This window comes from Loxodonta africana, chromosome 7 (genome assembly GCF_030014295.1).
Source record: "Loxodonta africana isolate mLoxAfr1 chromosome 7, mLoxAfr1.hap2, whole genome shotgun sequence".
In the NCBI taxonomy this organism is placed as follows: Eukaryota; Metazoa; Chordata; class Mammalia; order Proboscidea; family Elephantidae; genus Loxodonta; species Loxodonta africana.
In genome coordinates this window covers 30,449,225-30,472,294 of record NC_087348.1, presented here as the reverse complement: position 1 = coordinate 30,472,294, position 23,070 = coordinate 30,449,225, and the positions used below count along the sequence as shown (strand labels likewise).

At 35.7% G+C, this 23,070-nt stretch overlaps 2 protein-coding genes across 2 annotated transcripts; both read right to left on the bottom strand.

The window, feature by feature from the left end:
• Positions 1-8,898: 8,898 nt before the first annotated feature.
• On the bottom strand, positions 8,899-9,846 carry LOC100663777 (olfactory receptor 8K3-like). Its single transcript, XM_064289399.1, has one exon. It carries the CDS (start codon positions 9,844-9,846, stop codon positions 8,899-8,901), a length of 948 nt encoding a protein of 315 aa, XP_064145469.1.
• Positions 9,847-18,460: 8,614 nt separating this feature from the next.
• Positions 18,461-19,414, bottom strand: LOC135232101 (olfactory receptor 8K3-like). The gene has a single exon (XM_064289398.1). The coding sequence runs from the start codon at positions 19,412-19,414 to the stop codon at positions 18,461-18,463; it is 954 nt and encodes a 317-aa protein (XP_064145468.1).
• Positions 19,415-23,070: the final 3,656 nt, after the last annotated feature.

The following is a 23,070-nucleotide window of genomic DNA, read 5'->3' as shown; positions in this document are numbered from 1 at the left end:
CATTTATCTACCTATTTATCTATCAATCTAACCATCTATGTACCTGTCTATATATCTATTTATGTATTTGGCATGTATCTATTCCTGAATACTATGTGTAGTGCAGTCTGTCAGTAAATTATTAGTCAACAAATTCAGACACTGAATTTCATACCACTAAATTACAAAAGTGAGTAAATGAAGTGCATTTTTATCTTATATAAAACATATCAGGAATAATGGTGGAAAGCAGACTGAATTGAATTAAAATTATTAATATTTTTCTGTGGCTTTGCTATCAAATAAAAATGAGGCTGTGAAACTGATTAAAACACTAGATGTTAGTAAAACATGCTAATGTATAAACAAATTCCACTTTTACCTGTAATGAATCTGTTTTGACACCTTGAGCATATTCCACCTGAGTTTAGAGGTCATCTCAAGAATAGATTTGACACATTGAACACTAATGACTGAAGATTAAACAAGTTTGGAATGACATCAACCATAATAGATGAAGAATGCAACATGGCATATTGGAAACAATATATACTTTTCTCTCGGTCTTTGAGCATCTCTGTGGGGAGATACCAAGCAATGTGTTAATTATATCTGAAGCTCCAGAAAGCTTAACGAAATGTGTAGGATATTTGTTAATTTTCTAAAGAAATTGTATTCACCAGGAAGTAAATCTCTTTTGATATATTTATTCATTTATTCTCAGTTGTTTCAATTTGTCCGTCCAAGGATGTAGAGTAAAATATTTTACCTTTAGGTCAGACCATACTCAATATATCCCCATATGCTTAATGTTCTAAAATGGAATTAAAGTAGTACATTTCATAAATATAATGCACCCTTTCTTTGTTTTTTTTTTTTTTTCTATATTTTCACTATTTTTTTACCTTGGGAACAGATATTAGTCACTTCGACACCTCCTATTATTGCAAGTTTTCTTTATAAGTCTTCTCCCATTTTATTTTACTAGATTAACATATTCTATTTTATTGGCATGACTCGACATGAGAGGAATCAGCTGCATGTGTTGTCGTTATGTACCATCGAGTAGGTTCTGACTCATAGCGACCCTATGTAAAACAGAATGAAACACTGCCCAGTCCTGCACCATCCTTACAATCGTTGTTATGCCTGAGCTCACTGTTCCAGCCACTGTGTCTATCCACCTCGTTGAGGGTCTTCCTCTTTTCTGCTGACCCTGTACTCTACCAAGCATGATGTCCTTCTCCAGGGACTGATCCCTCCTGACAACATGTCCAAAGTATACAAGATGCAGTCTCGCCATCTTTGCTTCTAAGGAACATTCTGGTTGTACTTCTTCTAAGACAGATTTGTTCGTTCCTTTGGCAGTCCATGGTATATTCAATATTCTTTGACAAAACCACAATTCAAAGGTGTCAACTCTACTTTGGTCTTCGTTATTCACTGCCCAGCTTTCACATGCATATGATGCGATTGAAAATACCATGGCTTGGGTCAGGTGCACCTTAGTCTTCAGGGTGACATCTTTGCTCTTCAACACTTTGAAGAGGTCCTTTGTAGCAGATTTGCCCAATGCAATGCATCTTTTGATTTCTTGACTGCTGCTTCCGTGGCTATTGATTGTGGATCCAAGTAAAATGAAACCCTTGACAACTTCAATCTTTTCTCCATTTATCATGATGTTGCTCATTAATCTGGTTGTGAGGATTTTTCTTTTCTTTATGTTGAGGTACAATCCATACTGAAGGCTGTGGTCTTTGATCTTCATCAGTAAGAGCTTCAAGTCCTCTTGACTTTCAGCAAGCAAGGTTGTGTCATCTGCATAAAGCAGGTTGTTAATGAGTCTTCCTCCAATCTTGATGACCCATTCTTCATATACTCCAGCTTCTCGTATTATTTGTTCAGCATACAGATTAAATAGGTATGGTGAAAGAATACAACCCTGACACACACCTTTCCTGACTTTAAACCAATCAGTATCCCCTTGTTCTGTCCGAACAACTGCCTCTTGATCTATGTAAAGGTTCCTCATGGGCACGATTAAGTGTTATGGAATTGCCATTCTTCACACTGTTATCCATAGTTTGTTATGATCCACACAGTCAAATGCCTTTGCATAATCAATAAAACACAGGTAAACATCCTTCTGGTATTCTCCGCTTTCAGCCAGGATCCATCTGACATCAGCAATATCCCTGGCTCCACAACCTCTTCTAAATCTGGCTAGAATTTCTGGCAATTCCCTGTTGATATACTGCTGTAGCTGTTTTTGAATTATCTTCAGCAAACTTTTACTTGCATATGATATTAATGATATCGTTCGATAATTTCTGCTTTTGGTTGGACCACCTTTCTTAGGAATAGGCATAAATAAGGATCTCTTCCAATTGGTTGGCCAGGTAACTGTTTTTCAAACTTCTTGGAGCACAAGAGTGAGCACTTCCAGTGCAGCATCCACTTGTTGAAATATCTCCATTGGTATTTTGTCAATTCCCCGAGCCTTGTTTTTTGCCTGTGCCTGCAGTGCAGCTTGGACTTATTCCTTCAGTGTCATCGGTTCCTGATTATGTGTCACCTCCTGAAATGTTTGAACATCAGCCAGATCTTTTGGTGTACTGACTCTGTGTGGTCCTTTCATCTTCTTTTGATGCTTTCTGGTCATTTAGTGTTTCTTTGTAGAATCCTTCAGTATTGCATCTCAAGGTTTGTATTTCTTCTTCAGTTCTTTCAGCTTGAGAAATGCTGAACGTGTTCTTCCCTTTTGCACTTCTATCTCAGGTTTTTGCACATGTAATCATAACACTTTATTTTGTCTTCTTAGTTGCCCTTGAAAGTCTTCTGTTCACCTCTTTTGCTTCGTCATTTATTCATTTCACTTTAGCTATTCGACTTTCAAGAGCAAGTCTCAGAGTCTCAACTGACATGCATTTTCAGCTTTTCTTTCTCTCCTGTCTTTTTAGTGACCCCTTGCTTTCTTTATTTATGATGTCCTTGGTGTCATTCCACAACTCATCTGGCTACGGCTGCTAAACAAAGGGTTGGCAGTTCAAATCTGCCAGGCGCTCCTTGGAAACTTTATGGGGCAGTTCTACTCTGTCCTATAGGGTCACTATGAGTCAGAATTGACTTGATGGCACTGGGTTTGGTTTGGTTTGTTTAGTGTCACTCCACAGCTCATCTGGCCTTTGGTAATTAGTGTTCAAGACATCAAATCTATTCTTGCGATGGTGGAGAGGCTCAATATCATCAGTCAGAACAAAGCCGGGGGCTAACCACAGAACTGACAGTCAATTGTTCATATACAAGTACAAGCTGAAGCTGAAGAAATCTAGAGCAAGTCTATGAAAACCAAAATATGACCTTAAATATATCGCACCAAAAATATAGAGATCATCCCAAGAATCGATTTGACGCATTGAACACTAATGACCGCAGATTAGTCAAGTTTAGATGTCATCAAGTACATCACACCTGAAGAAATCAAAAAATCATTAAAAGACAAGAAAGACAAAACCAAATGGATGTCAAAAGGTACTCTGACATTTGTTCTTGAATGTAGAGTAGCTAAAGCAAACAAGAGAAATAATACGGTTTAAGAGGTGAACAGAAGATTTCAAAGAGAGGCTCTAGAAGACAATTTAAAGTATTATAATGAAATGTGCTAAGACCTGGAGTTAAAAAAGTAAAAAGGAAGGACATGTTTGACATTTCTCAAGCTGAAAGAATGGAAGAAAAAATTCAAGACACATGAGAAAATTTTATTGTATGTTATTTATATCTCAATAAAAGCATTTAAAATATAAAAGAAACAAGAAATAAAGCCAATTTGTCTGACTTTCTAGATGCAAAATAAAAGATATATCCATGTATGAAGCACTTTAAAAGATGTAGAACCCATGCTTACCTGAAAAAAAAAAAAAAAAAAACACATGCTTACCTGAGCAGGTATTAAATGTCTTTATGGTTAGAAAAATCATGAAAATTTAATAATTTTTAGAAAATAAAGCCTTGTAAAAAGTTCTTATACTTTATTTCTGTATCAATTATTTTATATAAGTTCACAAATTCCATAGAATCAATGGGTTGTGATGTTCATAGATAAGTTCCATGAAAAAGCAAGTTTTAAAAATGAAAACATTTTCTATGAGAGAATAAATGTTGAATATTTACATTGCCTGCTCCAGGGATGACTAATTTCTATTGGTCCAAGTAGTAAACTAATATTTTGAGCTAATAATTATATAAATAAACAGGTACATCTGATCTTGTACTTTGCTGTTATTTCATATGTTGAGAATACCTGATGGTATTTAACTAATATAATATCATCCTAAATATTTTTATTTTTCTTATCAAGGGGACTCTACAGGTTTGTTATTAGTTGTTGTGGTATATAGGTAAGACTGGCTATAATAAGATGAACTTCTGCTAGAATATGACACAGTGGAAACTGGAAGAAACATTTCATGTTGTAGTGAAGGGCATGCCCTTCACAGTTCTAGGGTGCGCCATTCACGTATGCTGGAAATTAAAATATCACTCTTCCTATAACTTGATTTCTGAGACTTCCCTACCTCAACATTTGTGTTCACCTCTCCACCAGTTTACTCTTTCTCTAGGGAATCCAGCAATATATGTAGTAACAATTTGTCAATTCCCTCAGCCCCATCTGCTTGGTGGTAACTTTATCTAATAGAGAAACCATATACAGGTACTATTTAACACTTGGTGTGTGGGTTCAGTCCTGGGAGAAGGACATCATGGTTGGTATAGTAGGGGGTCAGTTAAATATAGAAAGAAGCTCAGTGAGATGGATTGACACAGTGTCTGTAACAATGGGTTCAAACATAGCAATGATTGTGAGGTGGTGCAGAACCAGGCACTTGTTTATTCTGTTGTTCATGGGGTTTCTGTGATCCGTATCAACTCCTGGCACCTTAAAACAACAAGTATTAAGATTACTGGGGATTATTATATATTTTAATGAATTACAGATTATTTCTTATTAGAACTGTAATAATATTTACTGTATATCAAGCTCCTCAGTATTTTCTTATCATTCACTGTCTCTCGTTCTTTCTCTGTTTCTCTTATTTTCAGGAGCTCCTTCAATGAAAAACTGTGTGAGTGGATTAGACAAATTTATTTTCTTTGAGTTGATGAGTATCAATGAGTTGTGTGTTTTCCTTTTGGTAGGTATGATTACTGTGGTGGGAAGCTCTTCGATGTTTACATTAATCATGGCAATAACCAATATATTGCACATTTACAGATGGTTCTTTCACATTTTAGACTCTATAAATGGCAAAAATATTACCACACGGTGCCCTTCACAACTTCAGGTAGTGCTTGTGTCTCTCCTCATTGTACCATCTAGAATTCTTTTCCCAGATGTGTAATGAAACACTCAATAAGTAAATGAATCACTCAAACAGTAGCTCAAGAGGAGGTTTTCATTTGTTTTAAAAAAGAACCGGAAAAGAAAAAGAAAAAAAAAAAAAAGAAGAAACTGTCCAGTAGTGGGCCCTGATGGCTCTTGTTGGTTCAGTAGCTCAGCAAAATCAAAGTTAATGTAGTTGGCAATCCATTGTCCTTAAACTCCCCCAAAGTTGAAGTTCACACAGCAGCAAAGTCCAGGAAGAAGAAGGTGATAGGGAATAAATCTTCTCACAGACCTCCTTTTTTAAAGAAGTGACATCAATAGTATCTTTGTTTTTAAAAAGTGGCTGAACTTCTTGAGGCAAAAGTCCAAAAATCATTTCTTAAAATGGGAACTTCCTCGTTTATTGATTTTTAACATCTTCCTTGCTAAACCAAAAAGCCAAACCCGTGCCTCACAGTCAATTCCAACTCCTACCTACACAGGACAGACTAGAACTGCCCCCTAGGGTTTCCAAAGAGATGCTGGTGGGTTCAAACTGCTGACCTTTGGGTTAGCAGCTGAGCTCTAACCACTGTGTCACCATGGCTCCTGTTCCTTAATACTTCATAAAAATTCCTAATATCCCCCACCGGACATTTATCATAAACCTGCTCAGACTATGTCCTGCATCCACGTTGTGATGGTTTTCCATTATTTAGTTTGAACAAATCATGCATCAGAATGAACTGATTAGCTTCCTGTGTCAATTTATTAATTCATTGTCTCTATTGAATTTATTTTCTCTTCCAAGCGGTGTCCTAGATATTCACTATTTTATGAACCCCACTGCTATTTCTCTTCTTTTAATTGGATATTCTCTGTCATCTCAGGGATAACATCATTAACTCAGAAAATTTGCATTAAGAAGTTTTTCAGACTAGCTCTTATGAACCTGGAAAGTGGAACCTACATGTAGAACATGTTTGAAACTTGTTTTTGTCCTTAAGGCCACTGTGAACTTGGACTATTTATTTATCCTTTGTGAGTTGAACTTGGTTAATTTATTTACCCTCTTTTATCCTCCATTTTATCATCTGAGTTATGTAAATATGAATAGACTGTGCCTCAAAGAGCTGTTGTGAAAACGAATTTAACTAAACATTGAAGAATGACAATGATACACCAGTCAATAAGTATAAGGTATTATTGCTTGGTAGTGCTCATTATTGCTGTGGAAATCCCTGGTTCCACTCCGACTGACTTGTCTCATTAAATAAACCAGAGACTCAAGTGGGAGTACTGAAAGGCACCTTTATTTCATTGTTCAAGGAAGGAAACAGTTGGTGCTGATGTTGCCAAGACTGCTCAGTGAGAGTGAGGCAAAAGGTTACTTTTAAGGGATTTACAAGTAGGAAGATCATACAAGTTACAACAGCAACATTATCAATCAAACTACTTTGGTGCCATGTGGCTTAAATGTTACTTCATGCATCATATGTTCAGAATATGGTTCTTACACTCCACCCAGAGATGGAGAATTTACTACGTATGATTCTTAAAAGGTTACCCAGAATGTCAACCTGGCATCTAAACCAGATCTGCCAATTTCCTTTAGATCGGGCAGCAATTAAAAAAAGGGAAACCAAGATTTTAATGTAAAACTATGGGAAATATCAAGAAACCAGAATTCTAATGTAAAGCTAAGGGTGGGGGGGGAGTGGTGCCAAGTAAGCTGCTCCGGGTAGTAGAATGTTCCCCAGCCTGGGTAACTCTGTCTTATCATGGTCATCTTATCCTTCTAGCTGCTTCAACCTTTCAAAAATATTGATGCTCATATGAAAATAAAACATGCACCTTCTCTTATATCCCAATGGACTATTTTTATTTGAATTTCATTGTCTACATGAGGGATTTTATTTCATGATAGTGAGCCATTAAAACAATTTAGACTCTGGTAAAAAAAAAAAAAAAAAAAAAAGCTTCGGTAAAATCTTAGAAATTTTACAAAGAAAAAATAATAATAAACAAAAATACATGGTAAAATTTGAGGAATAACATGGAGCAACTATGCCCATAAGGCAAGAAAACTGTGTCCTTGCCACATAACATACCTCACTTTAATTAGAAATACATCTTGGTACAAACAATAGGATTATCTCATTTTGCCTCTCACAAGTCGGGTAAAGAAAAGTCAATGGAAATATAGTGCATGATAAATATTGAACAAATGTTAGGGAAACAAAGAAAGACAGGCAACAAATTTAACTCATCATAGCATATCCTGTTACTCAAGGAAATACACAAAGAAATAATTGAATAAATGTTTTTCAAAAGCTTTTCACATACATAATAAAAGATAACAACTCTTGAGACAAAAAAAAAAAGATAGTTATTAAATAAGAATGACAAGTGGGAAAGGGATTCCAAACCTGGGAACAACTATAGATGACCTCAAGAAATGTATCTTAATTGGTGTGTGTATTGATCTCGGCAAAAATGCACTGATTAAAATAAAGTCAGATGTGGAGCTGAACCTTTGAATTGCTGAACAGTAAAAAAACAAATTAACATGGGAAGGTAAAGGCATTAATAAGAAAAGACTGGAACCCTAAAGTCTGGAATGGGGGACATTTGAGCAAATTGACATCACTGAGTAACTCAAATCATCACAATACACTGAGAATCATTAAAACCTGGCAGAATCTAATACCCTTCCTCAGAAATTAAGAAGGCCAAAACAGAAGGCAAGGGCTTACACAAATACACACATACACAAACACAAATACTGACATTGTAAAGTTTATTTTAATTGTTGAAAAAAACAGAATCACTGTAACTCCAGTTTTGTACCTACTACTTTTTTCCCACTCCCACTCAGCATATTCACACTCCTTGCCTGATTTCATGGTCCCAAACACACTCTCCTGGAGCCATGGCGGTTCACTGGGCAGGAGCTTGGCTGCTAAGGAAAAGGTCAGCAGTTCAAATCCACCAGTCACTCCTTGGAAAATCTATGGACCAGTTCTACCCTGTCCTATAGAGTCGCTATCAGTCAGAATAACTCAATGGCAAAGGATTTTATTTTCTATCACATTCTCAAAAAACCCAGATGCAAAACTGTTGTCCAGGAGATTCTGACTCATAGTGACTGTACAGGACAGATTAGAACTGCCCCATAGGGTTTCCAAGGCTGTAAATCTATGGATGCCAACTGCCACATATTTCTCCCAGGTATTGGCTGGTGGGTTTGAACCACTGACCTTTCAGTTAGCAGCCACGCACATTAATTACTGCACCACCAGGGCCCCAGCACGTTCTTCTCTACTATAAAATTTACTTAATTGTTATATTTGTGATCCATATCTTCAGTTCAAGGAAGGCAAAGGTTTTTACTCTTTTGTTGATCAATGCATTTAGAAGAGTGACTGGCACATAAGATATTTATAAATATATGTGGAATACATTTGTGCTCTCTATACTCTGTAGTTTATACCCTAAGGAGGCAAACAGACAAGGTTTGAAGCCCATCATGTAATTTATAGGAACCATATCACCGATCAAACTTTAGAAAAGATTTTGCATATTTTTTTACATGTCCTATGTAGGGCATATTTTACGTCTTTGCTCCTCAAGCTATAAATCAAGGGATTCAACATGGGGATAACCAGGGTATAAAATATGGAAGCTACTTTATCACCATCAAAGGAATGACTGGACTTGGGCTGCATGTACGTAAAGATTAAGGTCTCATAGAACACTATCACTGCCGTCAGCTGGGATCCACAGGTGGACAAGGCCTTGTGCCTGCCCACAGCTGAGTTCATCCTGACAATGGCTACAAGAACAAGCCGGTAGGAAACAAGCACTATTAAAAGGGATGTAATCACATCAATAGATGCTGCGATGAGAAGGATCAATTGAATTTCATGTGTGTTTGAGCAGAGCAAAGATAACAAAGGGTTCGGGTCACAGTAGAAATGACTGATGACATTGCAGCCACAGAAGGAGAAATTAAAAATCATTATGGTGATAAGAAGTGAAACAAATGCACAATAAAGATAGAGGATTGCCACCAGCACCCAACACACCCTTTGTGACATGGTGACTGAGTAGAGCAGAGGGTTACAGATGGCCACATAGCGGTCATAGGACATTGCTGATAGAATGAAAAGTTCACCATTTATGAACAAAATAATGAAAGCTAGCTGTGTAGCACAAAAATAATAGGAGATTGTATTTTCATCCACAACAAAATTGGCTAGCATTTTGGGTCCCATGGCTGTTGAATAACCAAGATCAGTGATAGCCAGGTGTCTGAGAAAAAAGTACATGGGAGTTTGTAGCCTGGAATCCATCTTGGTGAGGATGATGATGCCCAAGTTACCCACCACTGAGATCACGTAGATGATGAGGAATAGCCCGAACAATGGCGCCTGCAGCTCTGGGCGGTCTGTGATTCCCGTCAGAATGAATTCATTCAGCACTGTTAGATTGTGTTTGTCCATCTTGGTCTATTAGGAAACCTATTCTGGGTAGAGACATCAGCATCGTCAATAGGCTTTATGTAGCATCATCTGGTAGATATTTAGCATACAAAGGCAATATGCTAAATGAATAAGATAAATCCACACCTTCCAATACAGTTATTGGAAATTAAACCTGCCTCCCAGAAATAAAGCATAGACATATGAAGATACAGAGATAGAGAGAAGGAAAGAGGGAAAGAAAGAGAAATCTAATTTGTTATCAGTTGGGGAAAATTTGCTCCCCAAAGAACATTTGTCAATATCTGAGACATTTTGGATGTCACAACTAGGAGAAGGGTACTACTCGTATCTAATGGAAACCTGGGATGTTACTAAACATTCTACTATATGCAGGGTAACACCATACAATAAGGAAATTTGCAGTCCAAACTGTCACTATGGCAGAAGTTGTGAAACCCTGTAGTAAACACAGTAATCGAGATAGACACAAAGACATAGGTGTATGTGTACGTGTACATATCGGTGGGGATATATGTATATGTATATGCACATATACTTGTACATATACACATACATATACATGCACATATATGTATACACAATACATATATATTTATACATACATGAACATGTACATAGCTGGATTCCTTGTGGAGCAGTGGATAAGAGCTTGGCTGATAACCCATAAATCGGCTCTTTGAATCTACCAGCCTCTCCTTGGGGCAGTTCTCTTCTGTCCTCCAGTGTCTCTATGTGTCAGAATCAACTTGATGGCAACGGGATTGGTTTGTTTGTTTGTTTTTTAAAATGCATATAAATATATGAAGCAAAAATTTAAAAAAGTTAAATTTTTTAAGTGGTAGGCATATGGGTGATTACTAAACTCTCTTTTTTTTCATTTATAGAATGACATTTACAAAATTGTACTACAAATGTCAATTTCATTATAAAAATTTTAAAGTGCAAATTCACAAAATGTGTGGAAATATTTAATATGCTTTACTTCAAAACAGAGTCCTATAAAAGCCCTTGTGCCATGGGTGGCACAGACTGAAACAACACACTCGACAGATACTGAACACATGATTAACAAGGAAAATCTAATCAATCATAGTGGGGATTAGCTGTCTTTATACAGGAAAACATTCTAGGTGCTAGACCCATGCAGATATAGTCCCTGTTGTACCTCCATTTGTGAGTTATAAAATAAGATACCTTAATTTCCTTATTCACATCTGCAACATGAACACTTCCCTTCAGGGTTGTTGGAAAAATAAATGATGATTAAATGTTTCAGTGCATTTAAGTTATCAAGATATAAGTCTCAAAAATCAAGGATATAATGTTGTTGTTTTTAAAATGATAACAATAATTGACATGAAAGGACTTTTCTTTACATATGTATACAAGAATCGTTCTAGTTGACCTAGCTTCTGCGTCAGGGTTATGATGATGAGTAGGTTGAGTAGCGTGTTATCCATGTAACTGACCCCAGCTCTTCTCTCCCCCATCTTCAACTCCGTGACTAAAATTGGACCATCAGTTTGCCAAGCTTCTGGATTATACATCTTCTATTTTACTTAATACATTTTAATATAAGTTGATGGACTGCTTACCTAAAGCTCTGCAGTTCAAAACCACCAGTGGCTCCCTGGGAGAAAGATGTGGCAGTCTGCTTCCATAGTTATTTATAGCTTTGGAAACACTTTGGGGTCACTGTTGAGTCAGGATTACCTTAACAGCTGTGCCTTTGAATATAAATTTACTTAAAATACGTCCTGCCCTAGGAGCAACTTCTTTACAAGTAACATATACTAAGTCGTTTGTAACAAATCAGATATACTTTGTCATCGAACTATCTAAGATAAAAAAAAAAAAATCTAAGATAGTGAGGGGGTAGAAAGTGAGGTCCATGTCATTGATTTTATATAATGAAATTTCTTTAAAAAATTTCACTTGGATAAAGAAATCCTCTAGCTTAAACTATTATATAGTACATAATTCATACAAATATATTTAAATTTAAATGAATAATACATATCCCTAATATATGACAGATTAAAAAAAAATGCCAGAGAAGGTTGAGGATGGCAGTTTAAGGTAAAAGAATTAATGGTTTGAAATGATATTACTTACAATGAAAATAGCAGGACCAGCAGCCTCTGAGTTAGAAATAAGCTAATAGAAAAATACAATCATAACGTATTAAATAATAAAATGGTAACAGGAGAAATACACTATCTCATATAAAACATTACTTAGAAGTCTGTGACCCTAAACACACACATTGCTTATGTCAGAAAAGAAACTATTGGCCTCTTTCCACTTAGAACAAAGGAGAGCGAAGAAAATAAATAAATAAATAAATAAAAGACTTAAGGAAGCAATTAGACCAAAGGACATATGGCCCACATGAACCACAGCTTCCTCTAACCTGAGACCAGATGACTTAGATGATGCCTGGCTATGACTACCGACGACTCTTACGAAGATCACAGTAGAAGGTCTGGGGGAGAATAGGGAAAAAAATGTACAACAAAATTCAAATTCAAAAAAAAAAAAAAAGACCAGATTTACTGGTTTGAAAGAGGCTGGAGAAACCCCTGAGACTATTGTCCTAAGACAACCTTCTAATGTGAAACTATAGACACTGCCCGTGGCCACCTTTGAGCACAATCACAGACGGGGCTATTAAATTAAGCAACAAAATCTGTGAAGAATGTGCCCCTTAGAACTACCAACTATAGGAGACCAAAAGGGCAAGAAGGCGGGGAGGGACAGGGAAACCTGACTAATGGACACAGAGAAGCCAGGAAGGAAACAAGGAGAGTGTTGACACATTTTGTGTAAGAAGTTTGTATTGGAAAATTAATTTGCTATGTAAACTTTCACCTAAAACACAATATTTTTTTTTAGAAGTTCGTAATTGGGTATCAGTAGATACTACAATTAGGAGATCAAGTATCATCAGTGAATGCCATAAAAGCAAAGTAAATCTTGTTTAGTTGTAATGATGAAAACCCAGTAAAAACTGCTGGAGAAAAAAAGGACTTGTATTTCTAAGTACTGCTTTTCCTATAAAAAAAAAAAAAAAAAAATAAGGTAAGGCAAAAGAAGAAGACTTCCTCTCAATAGCTTTGGAGTTCCATGGAGAGCGCGAAGTTATTTTCCATAGTTTACTATCTTTGTTGACTATCTCATTCTCCTTTTATAAAGCTATGTTCATTGAGAAAATTATATATTATTTCTGCCAGATTCTCCTGGGAATTGAAGAATATGATATATATTGTGCAATCATCATAAAACTGGGTACTTACAAGTTTCCCAAACTCTTAAAAATTGCTTTTCACATCTCAACATGAGTTGTGAGATGGAAATTTATTTCCTCAACAAAAGATTAGCAAAAATATACATTTATACAGTTATTTAAATATACATTATATATTAAATTACACTTAAGAGTAGAGCCAGCTTATAACTAAGGATTTGGAAGGACATCAACATTGGAGACTGAATATTGTAGCTTCACAATTCTGCTCCAGTATTTTTAATACTGCATATGCTTCCTTTACTTTCATATATGAGCTCTATTATTCACATAATTAGGCCACCTGGGTGGCACAAACAGTTAAACACTCAGCTGCAAACTGAAAGGTTGGGGGATCGAATCCAGTCAGAGGCACCTTGGAAAAAAGAAAAATCCACTTCTGCAAGTTCACAGACATTGAAAAACTACGGACCACAGTTCTCTGATGCACATGGGGTAGCTATGAGGCAAAATTGACTCCAGGCCTTTTTTTTTTTTTTTTTTTTGTCTGTTACTTTTTTATTCATATAGTTATTTATACAAAGTAAAAATATCATGTAGACATAATGACGAGGCTTCAAATATACTTATGAGCCTTTAGCCTCTGAAACAAAGTATGAATATTTGAAAAAAAATAATGATGCTAAAAAAGAAAGGGAGAGAGATCCTAGTCTCAGGTACTATTGAAAAGTAGAATGCACACAGAACTGACTCAGAAATCCGAATATTTTGCAATGATTTTGCCATTGAATAAAGGTGGGACCTTGCAAGTGTCACTGAAACGTTTCAGGTATTGGTAAAAAATGGAAAAAGTCTGTCTTTTTACCTGCAATGAAGCCTCTGTCTTGACTCCCCCAAGTGTTTCTTAACATGGCAGAGTGAGAAGAATTTATGGATTTTTTTTTTTACCCTTGGAGGTTCTCCCTGAGGAGATGACAGGCAATTTAGTGACTGTTCTTGAAGCATATGAAAGCCTAACAAAATTCCTGGGGGTGTTTGGTGAACTGTCCAGGACATTTTGTATTCACCGGTGACCAAATTTTTATTCATATAGTGTGTATGCATGTCTATGTTTATCTATTTCATATGCTCTTGCATTTTACTCTTTGTTAACGTTGATTTTTACCACACGGGGATCTGCATTAATATTCTCTATCTGTAAAACAGAACTGTCAACATTCTGCATTTCTACAGTGGTCTCTTCAAATGGATGACAAAATGAAGTTGTGCTTAAAAACTTTCTTACTGCATTATCTAAAAGATTTTAATGGAATAAAAGTTATGCATTGTGCACGTGGGAGGTATCACTTCCTTGTTTCCTGTTATTTTTGTTATTTTTGCTGTTACTGCTATTTTCAAGGTTTTTTTTTTTCCTTTTTGACCTCATAAACAGAAACGTTACCCTTGCTTCTCATTTCCTGGTCAATTGCCATCATGTGTTTATGTTTTTTGCTTGTTTGTTTTATTTTCCATCATTACATTTCTGTATTTTATGTTTTTTCATTCTGTCCAATCCTCATTCCAAAACTTTTTTTTCACCTTAATGCATGTTCTGTTGTGCTTGATATAATGCTCTACCATATCAACACACCATCGTAAAGTGTGATAGTTTGCATAATGTTTCATTATGAATATATACTTACTGTGCAATATTTTTGCTTCATTTTGTCATCGTAAATATTTATAATGTATCCATTTGTGACTTTTTTTTTGCTTATATCTCCTATATGATGATATGTATGTGGCGTAGTGATTAAGAGTGTGGCTATTAACCAAAAGATCGGCAGTTCAAACCCACCAGGTGCCTCTTGGAAACCCTGTGGGGCAGTTCTACTTTGTCCTATAGGGTCATTATAAGTCAGATTCGACTGGACAGCTTTGGATTTTGTTTGGTTTTATATACATACATATATATATATATATATATATACACATATATTTATTTATAAAGCTCATTGCTAACTGAAATGTTGGCTGTTTGAACACACCAGCCTTTCCAGGGAGAAAAGACCTGGCCATCTGCACCCATGAAGATTACAGCCTAAGCAAATCTATGGGACGTTTCTACTCTGTCCTATACATTGCTATGATTTTCAACTGACCGGATGACATCTAAAGAAACAAAAATTCTTGAATGGTACATGTTTTGTTGGCTCCAACAGAACATTGTCTGACTTTACTGCTTCAGGGAAACAAGTTTTTGGAGGAGGACATCATATTTGGGGAACGAGCGGGCCAACGAGAATGGGGGAAGCCCTCCATAAGCTGGACTGACACAGTGGCTGCACCAATGTACTCGGACATACTGATGACTGTGAGGCTAGGACAGGGCCAGGCAATGTTTTCTTCTGTTTTATATAACGTGACCATGAGTTGGAGTCACTCAATCGCAGGTAACAACAACAACCACCCTTGGTGATTGACTTTTCACTTCACACGATTCTAATGAGGTCCATTCACGCTGTTGTGTGCATCAATAATTTGTTCTTTTTTTTACTCCTGAGCATTACTTCATATAGGGATTTAGTACAGTTTAGTTACCCATTCACCCATAGAAGGACGTTTTGGTTTGTTACTGGCTTTATCTATTATAAGTAATGTTTCTTTTAACATTTGTGTAAGGATTTTTGTATGAACATAAGTTTTCGTTTCTGTGGGATAAATGTGTAAGTGTGGGTTGTTTTCATTCTGACAAAGTCTGATGTATCCATTTGTATTTTTCATCCATGTATTTGCATGTACCAATAATTCAGTAGTTTTTATGACAGAGTAGTATTAACTTGTTGGAAATACCACAATTTATTCGTCCATTCTCAAGTAGATGAACATTTGGGGTGATTCTAGTTTTCGAGTATTACAGACAACCTTGTTATGGACATTTGTACACACGTATTTATAGGGCTAAATGCTGTCATTTCACTTTTAAGTAAATTGGTTAAATTTTAGGGTAAAACTATGTTCAGCTTTTTAAGACCCTGATGCTTAAAAGAAATTCTTTTCGTAAGCATTTTCATGATTTTAATTTTCCACTAGCAGTTTATGAATGTCCCATTTCCCTCACATAATTACCAAACACCTGATATTCTAACAGATGTAGAGTTATGTCATCAATATTTTAACTTGAAGTTCATGGATGAGTGATGAACTGAACATTTTTAATGTGCTTATTTGCCACCAGAATATGTCCTATGAAAGAATGAATGTTCGTTTTTATGATCATTTTTCTGGGCTGTTTTTCTTTTTTACTTTATTATTGATATTATTATTTTTGAGTTTTGAGCCCTATCTCTGTATATATTATGGGGATCTGGTGGAAAAGTTATTAAAGATCGGGGTGGCTCGAACATCCTCTGAAATGTGGAATAGATTTGGTAAGAGGGGATTTACTTGTTTTTTTTTCCTGGTCTTACTGAATGTATTCAATCTTTCAGACCATGTGTGATGGTAACTACGGGCTGTTCATGGATGTCCTCTTTCAGTTTGAGAAAGCTCTATTTTAATACTAATTTGGTCAAAGTTTTATCACATTTATTAAGACTTTAAAATGTTTCTCTACATCTATTTATATGGCATTGTTTGCCATTTTATTTATTATGATGGATGTTGCTAATTGATTTTTTTTTAATGGGAAACTATCCATGCATTCCTGGGGCACACCAAATTAAGTGTACTATTGTCTTTACATATTGCCAGACTCAATTTCTTTATATTTTTCACGTATGTGCTCTGTTGTTTTCTTTTCTTTTAATGTCTTTGTCTGCCTTTAATATCGGTTTAACCTATCCTCATAAAGGAAATGTAAATATACACTTTTCTTCAGTTCTGTAAATGAGTTTGTGTAGAATTGGCTAATTCTTTTTCCCTAAATACTTAAAAAAAAAAAATTCTGAATCAAGCCACTTGGAATGATGAGGATGGGGTGTGTTTTAAATTTCCATTTTGATATCCTCTTTATAAATGATATTTTTCTCACACGTTTTCTAGTCTCTACATATATGGAAAAAATATCATAACCCACCTTGCAGGGTCCTATCCTAAAACACAGACTGGAATCTTTTTTAAAGACAAGCTTAGTGTACCTGAAATTTAATTTTTTTCTCATTAAAAATTTTTTGAATATTAAAAGAATAAGAAAGTAGAAACAGAAAATTAGGAGGGAATATGGAGCAACTATGTCTAGAAATCATGGCAAATACAGAAAATACTACATATCACACCTCACTCACTAGAAACACAGCATAGTCCGAACCATGGGTTATCTCCTTATGCTTCTTCCAAACAGGATAATCAAAATGATCAGTTCAAACAATACACCCTGATCAAAACACATGCTCATATTATTCAAATTGAAGAAAATCCAGCTAAACAAAACCAAGGCAACAAACATAACTCATTATACAATAGACTTCTTATGCAAGGCTACAGAAACAATTAGAAAATGACTTCTAAACAAGAGTAATTATTGTTTTCTAGAGAGATAAGGATAACAATCTATGAGACAAAAGCACGGACTTAGGAGCAATATCTGTCTGAGACAGATAAAAAGAAAAAACCTGGAAACTTCTGTGGCTGACCTTAATAGATATGTCTTAATTTACATACCCACTGATACAGGCAAAATTGGTTAATTTAGACAAAACCAGATACTCAGCTGATCCTGTTGAATATAGTTTTATTTTGTTTATACTAATATTACAATATAGTAATAATAAAAAGAATAAAGTATATGGACTCTAAGGGCTCAAATATGAAAGTAAAGGCACTGATGATGAAAGAGAGGGATTTTAAGGTTTAGAAAGTGGTCATTTGAGCAAATTCATATAACTGAGTACTCAAACCAACCCACCCCAGTGAGCCTTGTTTTAATCAGAATTAGCCACCCAGGGCAGAGTGTAAGAAATAAAATAGGAGGTGTGTGTGAGCATGCACACACACACACATGCACTTTCTGTATATTTTTTTTCTACTAGATAAGGGAAACACCAGGTATTTGGAAATCTTCCTGTATCTATTAGTTTCACTATCCCACTCAACATATTCAATGTTCTTATTAAAAAAAAAAAAAAAAAAAAAAGTAACACCCTCCAGACTTTCTAGTATACTATAAAATTTCTTAATTATTATACTTATAATGCATCACTCCTGCTCAAGGAAGGCAACACTTTGTACTGTTTCATTTATTAATCTACTTACAGCCTTAGTAGAGTGACTGGTAGAAGGCAATATAGAAATACCTGTTATCTGTGGTTTTGTGCTAGATATCCCCTCCGGAGGCACACAGAAAAAAAGTTTAAAGTGTAAAAAGTAATTTATATAATTCATAAGTTATAGTGAATGTTGAGAAAATGTATTGCGTAATTGTTCTAAAGTCCTATGTACGGCATATTTTACTTTTTTATTCCTCAAACTGTAGATCAAGGGATTCAACATGGGGGTCACCAGGGTGTAAAATATGGAAGCCACTTTATCAGTGTCAAAGGAATGACTGGACTTGGGCTGCAGATACATAAAGATTAAAGTCCCATAGAACACTACCACCACAGTCAGGTGGGATCCACAGGTGGAGAAGGCCTTGTGCCTGCCCTCAGCTGAACTCAGTCTGAGAATGGATGCAGCTATGAGTATGTATGAAAGAACAACTATTAGGAGGGATGAAATCAAATCAAAAGCTGCTAAGGCAAGAATGATCAACTTGATTTCAAGTGTGTTTGAGCAGAGCAAAGATACCAAGGGGAGACTGTCACAGTAGAAATGCCTGATGATATTGTGACCACAGAAGGATAAATTAAAAATCTTTATGGTGACCAGGAGAGAAACAAATGTGCTGTAGAGACAGGGGATTGCAACAAGCACCAAACACGCCCTTTGTGACATGATGACTGTGTAGCACAAAGGGTTACAGATGGCCACATAGCGGTCGTAGGACATTGCTGACAGAATAAAAAATTCACTAGTTATGAACATGATAACAAAAACTAGCTGTGTAGCACAAAAATAACAGGAGATAGTATTTTCATCTACAATGAAATTTGCCAACATTTTTGGTCCCACGGCTGTTGAATAACCAAGATCAGTGATAGCCAGGTGTCTGAGAAAAAAGTACATGGGTGTTTGTAGCCTGGAGTCCATCTTGGTGAGGATGATGATGCCCAAATTGCCCACCACTGAGATCATGTAGATGATGAGGAACAGCCCGAACAATGGCGCCTGCAGCTCTGGGCGGTCTGTGATTCCCATCAGAATGAACTCATTCAGCACTGTTAGATTGTGTTTGTCCATCTAGGTCTGTCAGGAAACCTAGTCTGGATAGAGACATCAGTATAGTCAATAGGGTTTATGTAGCATCATCTGATAGATCTTTAGTACACAAAGGCAATATGCTAAATGAATAAGATAAATCCTAAACCCACCAATACAGTTATTTGAAATTAATCCCGCCTCCCACAAATAAATTATAGGCACCTGAAAATAGAGAGGGAGAGAAGGAAAGAGGGAAAGAAAGAGAAGTTTAACTTGTTATCAAATGGGTAAAATTTGCTCCCCAAAGAACATTTGTCAATGCTTGAGACATTTTGGATGTCACAACTAGGAGAAGGGTACTACTCGTACCTAATGGAAACCTGGGATGTTACTAAACATTCTACTATATGCAGGGTAACTCCACACAATAAGAAAATTTCCAGTCCAAACTGTCACTATGGCAGAAGTTGAGAAACCCTGATATAAACATAGAGATAAAGGTAGACACAGATAAGAACATAGCTGTAAGTATAGGTGAACATGTATATGTAGACGTATATATACATGAACATATACACAATACATAATCATATGCAGATACATGTACCTGTACATAGATGGGATTCCTGGTGGAGCAGTGGTTAAGAGCTTGGCTGTTATTTCCTCATTAAGAGACTGGCAAAAATCTACATTTATACATTATTTCATTATACAGTAAATGTTAAAATTACACTTAAGAGGGACATAGAAAGAGCCTAGAACCAGCTCATAACTAAGGATTTGAAAGGACATCAACTTTGGAGACTGAATACTGTAGCTTCATAATTCTGCTACAGTATTTTTAATACTGCATATGCTTCCTTTACTTTCATATTTGAGCTCTATTATTCAAGTAATTAGGCCACTTGGGTGGCACAAACAGTTAAACACTCAGCTACAAACTGAAAGGTTGGGGGATTGAATCTACTCAGAGGCACCTTGGAAGAAAGAAAGATCTACTTCTGAAAGTTCACAGCCATTGAAAAACTACAGACCACAGTTTTCTGACACACACGGGGTAGGACTGAGGCAAAAAACTCCAGGACTGTTTTTTTTTTTTTTTCTCTGTTAGTTTTTTATTCATGTAATTACTTTTATAAAGTAAAAATATTATTTAGTCATAAGGTTTCAAAGATACTTATGAACATTTAGCCTCTGAAACAAAGTGTGAATATTCAAAAAAATTAATAATGGAAAAAATGCAGAGAGATCCTAGTCTCAGGCACTACTGAAAAGTGGAATGCACACAGAACTGACTCAGAAATCTTAATATTTTGCAATGACTTTGCATTGAATAAAGGTGGGACCTTGCAAGTGTCACTGAAACATTTCACTTCTTGGTAAAATATGGAAACAGTCTTTTTACCTGTAATGAATCATCTGTCTTGACTCCCCCAAGTGTTTCTTAACATGGCAGAGTGAGAAGAATTTATGGATTTTTTTTTCACCCTTGGAGATTCTCCCTGAGGACATGCCAAGCAATTTGTTGATTGTTCCTGAAGCATTTGAAAGCTTAACAGAATACCTGGGGGTTGTTTCTTAATTGTCCAGGACATTTTGTATTCACCAGTGACCAAAATTTTATTGATACAGTATGTAGGCATGTCTATGTTTATCTATTTCATATAGTCTTGCATTTTACTTTTTTTCCATTCCATTTTTACCACAGGGGGATCTGGATTAAAATATTGTATCTGTAAAACAGAACTGTCAATATTCTCATTTCTACAGTGGCCTCTTCAAATGGATGACAAAATGAAGTTGTGCTTAAACACTTTCCTATGGCATTATTTCAAAGACTTAAATGGAATAAAAGTAGTACATTGTGCATATGTGAGATAGCACTTCCTAGTTTACTGTTATTTTTGTTTTTGTTGCTGTTATCGCTATGTTCAAGGTTTTTTTTTTTTTTTTTTTCCTTTTGACCTCAGGAACAGAAATGTTACCCTCGTTTCTCACTTCATAGTCATTTGCCATCATGTGTTTATGTTTTTTGCTTGTTTGTTTCATTTTCCATCACTATATTTCAGTGTTCTATGTTTTTCATTTTGTCCAATCCTCATCCCAAAACTTTTTTCTCATCTTAGTAAATGTTCTGTTATGCTTGATATAATGTTCTACCATATCAACACACCCTCATAAAGTGTGATATTTGTGTGGAATGTTTCATTATGAATATATATTTACTGTATTTACCATGTTATAAATATTTTTGCTGCATTTTGTCATTGTAAATATTTCTAATGTATCTCTTTAGAACCTTTTTTTTTTTTCTCCTATGTAATGTATGTATGTGGCGTAGTGGTTAAGAGTCCAGCTGTTAACCAAAAAATCGGCAGTTCAAGTCCACCAGGTGTTCCTGTGGGCAGTTCTATTTTGTCCTATAGGATCATTATGAGTCAAAATCAACTCGACATCATTGGATTTTGGTTACATATATGTACGAGTATATATATATATACATATATGTATTTATGAAACTCACTGCTAAGTGGAAAGTTAGCTGTTTGAACCTACTAGCCTTCCTGGGGAGAAAAGACCTGGTCATCTGTACCCATAAAGATTACAGCCTAAGCAACCCTATGGGACATTTCTACTCTGTCCTGTGCATTGCTATAATTTTCAATCGACTGAATGACACCTAAGAAAACAAAAAAAGTCTTGAATGGTACCTATTTTGTTGCCTCCAACAGAACACTGCCTGACTTTCTTGCTTCAGGCATGTTATCAGGAAAGACCAGTTTCTGGGTGAGGACATCATGTTTGGTGAAGTAGAGGGCCAATAAGAATGAAGGAACCTCTCCAAGAGATGAATTGACACAGTGGCTGCAACAATGAACTTTAACATACTGATGATGGTGAGGATAGGACAGGGCCAGGCAATGTTCTGTGCTGTTTTACATAACGTCACCCTGAGTTAAGGTAACTCAGTGACAGGTAACAACAACAACAGCCTCTTGTGATTGACTGTTTTCATTTCACATGATTCTATTGAGGTCCATCCATGATGTTGTGTGCATCAATACTTCGTTCTTTTTTACTGCTGAGTATGGCTTTAGGTATGGATTTAGGACAGTTCGATTACCCATTACCCATAGAAGGACATCATGGCTTGTTACTAGTTTTTAGCTATTATAAAAATTGTTTCTTTGAACATTTGTGTAAGGATTTTTGTATGAACATAAGTTTTCACATGTGTGGGATAAATGTCTCCGTGTGGGTTGTTTTAATTTTGACAAAGCCTGATGTATCAATTTGTACTTTTCATCCATGTATTTGCATGTCCCAATAATTCAGTAGTTTTTATTACTGAGTGGTGTTAACTTGCTTGGAAATACCACAGTTTATTCATCCATTCTCAAGTAGATGAACATTTGGGTTGATTCTAGTTTTGAGTACTACAAACAAATTTGTTATAGACATTTGTATACATGTATTTTTAAGGATAAATGCTCTCATTTCACTTGGGTAGATATGAGTAAATTGGTTAAATTTTAGGGTAAAACTATGTTTAGCTTTTTAAGACCCTGGTACTTAAATTATTTTTTTAAGTATTTTTATCATTTTAATTTTCCACTAACAGTTTATCAATGTTCCGTTTCTCCCGCAAACTTACCAAACACCTGATAGTCTAATAGATGTATAGTTATGTCACC

What these genes read in the sequence shown, in the direction of transcription:
- LOC100663777 (XM_064289399.1), bottom strand. Translation starts at nt 9,846, where the DNA reads ATGGACAAACACAATCTAACAGTGCTGAATGAATTCATTCTGACGGGA.
- LOC135232101 (XM_064289398.1), bottom strand. Translation starts at nt 19,414, where the DNA reads ATGGACAAACACAATCTAACAGTGCTGAATGAGTTCATTCTGATGGGA.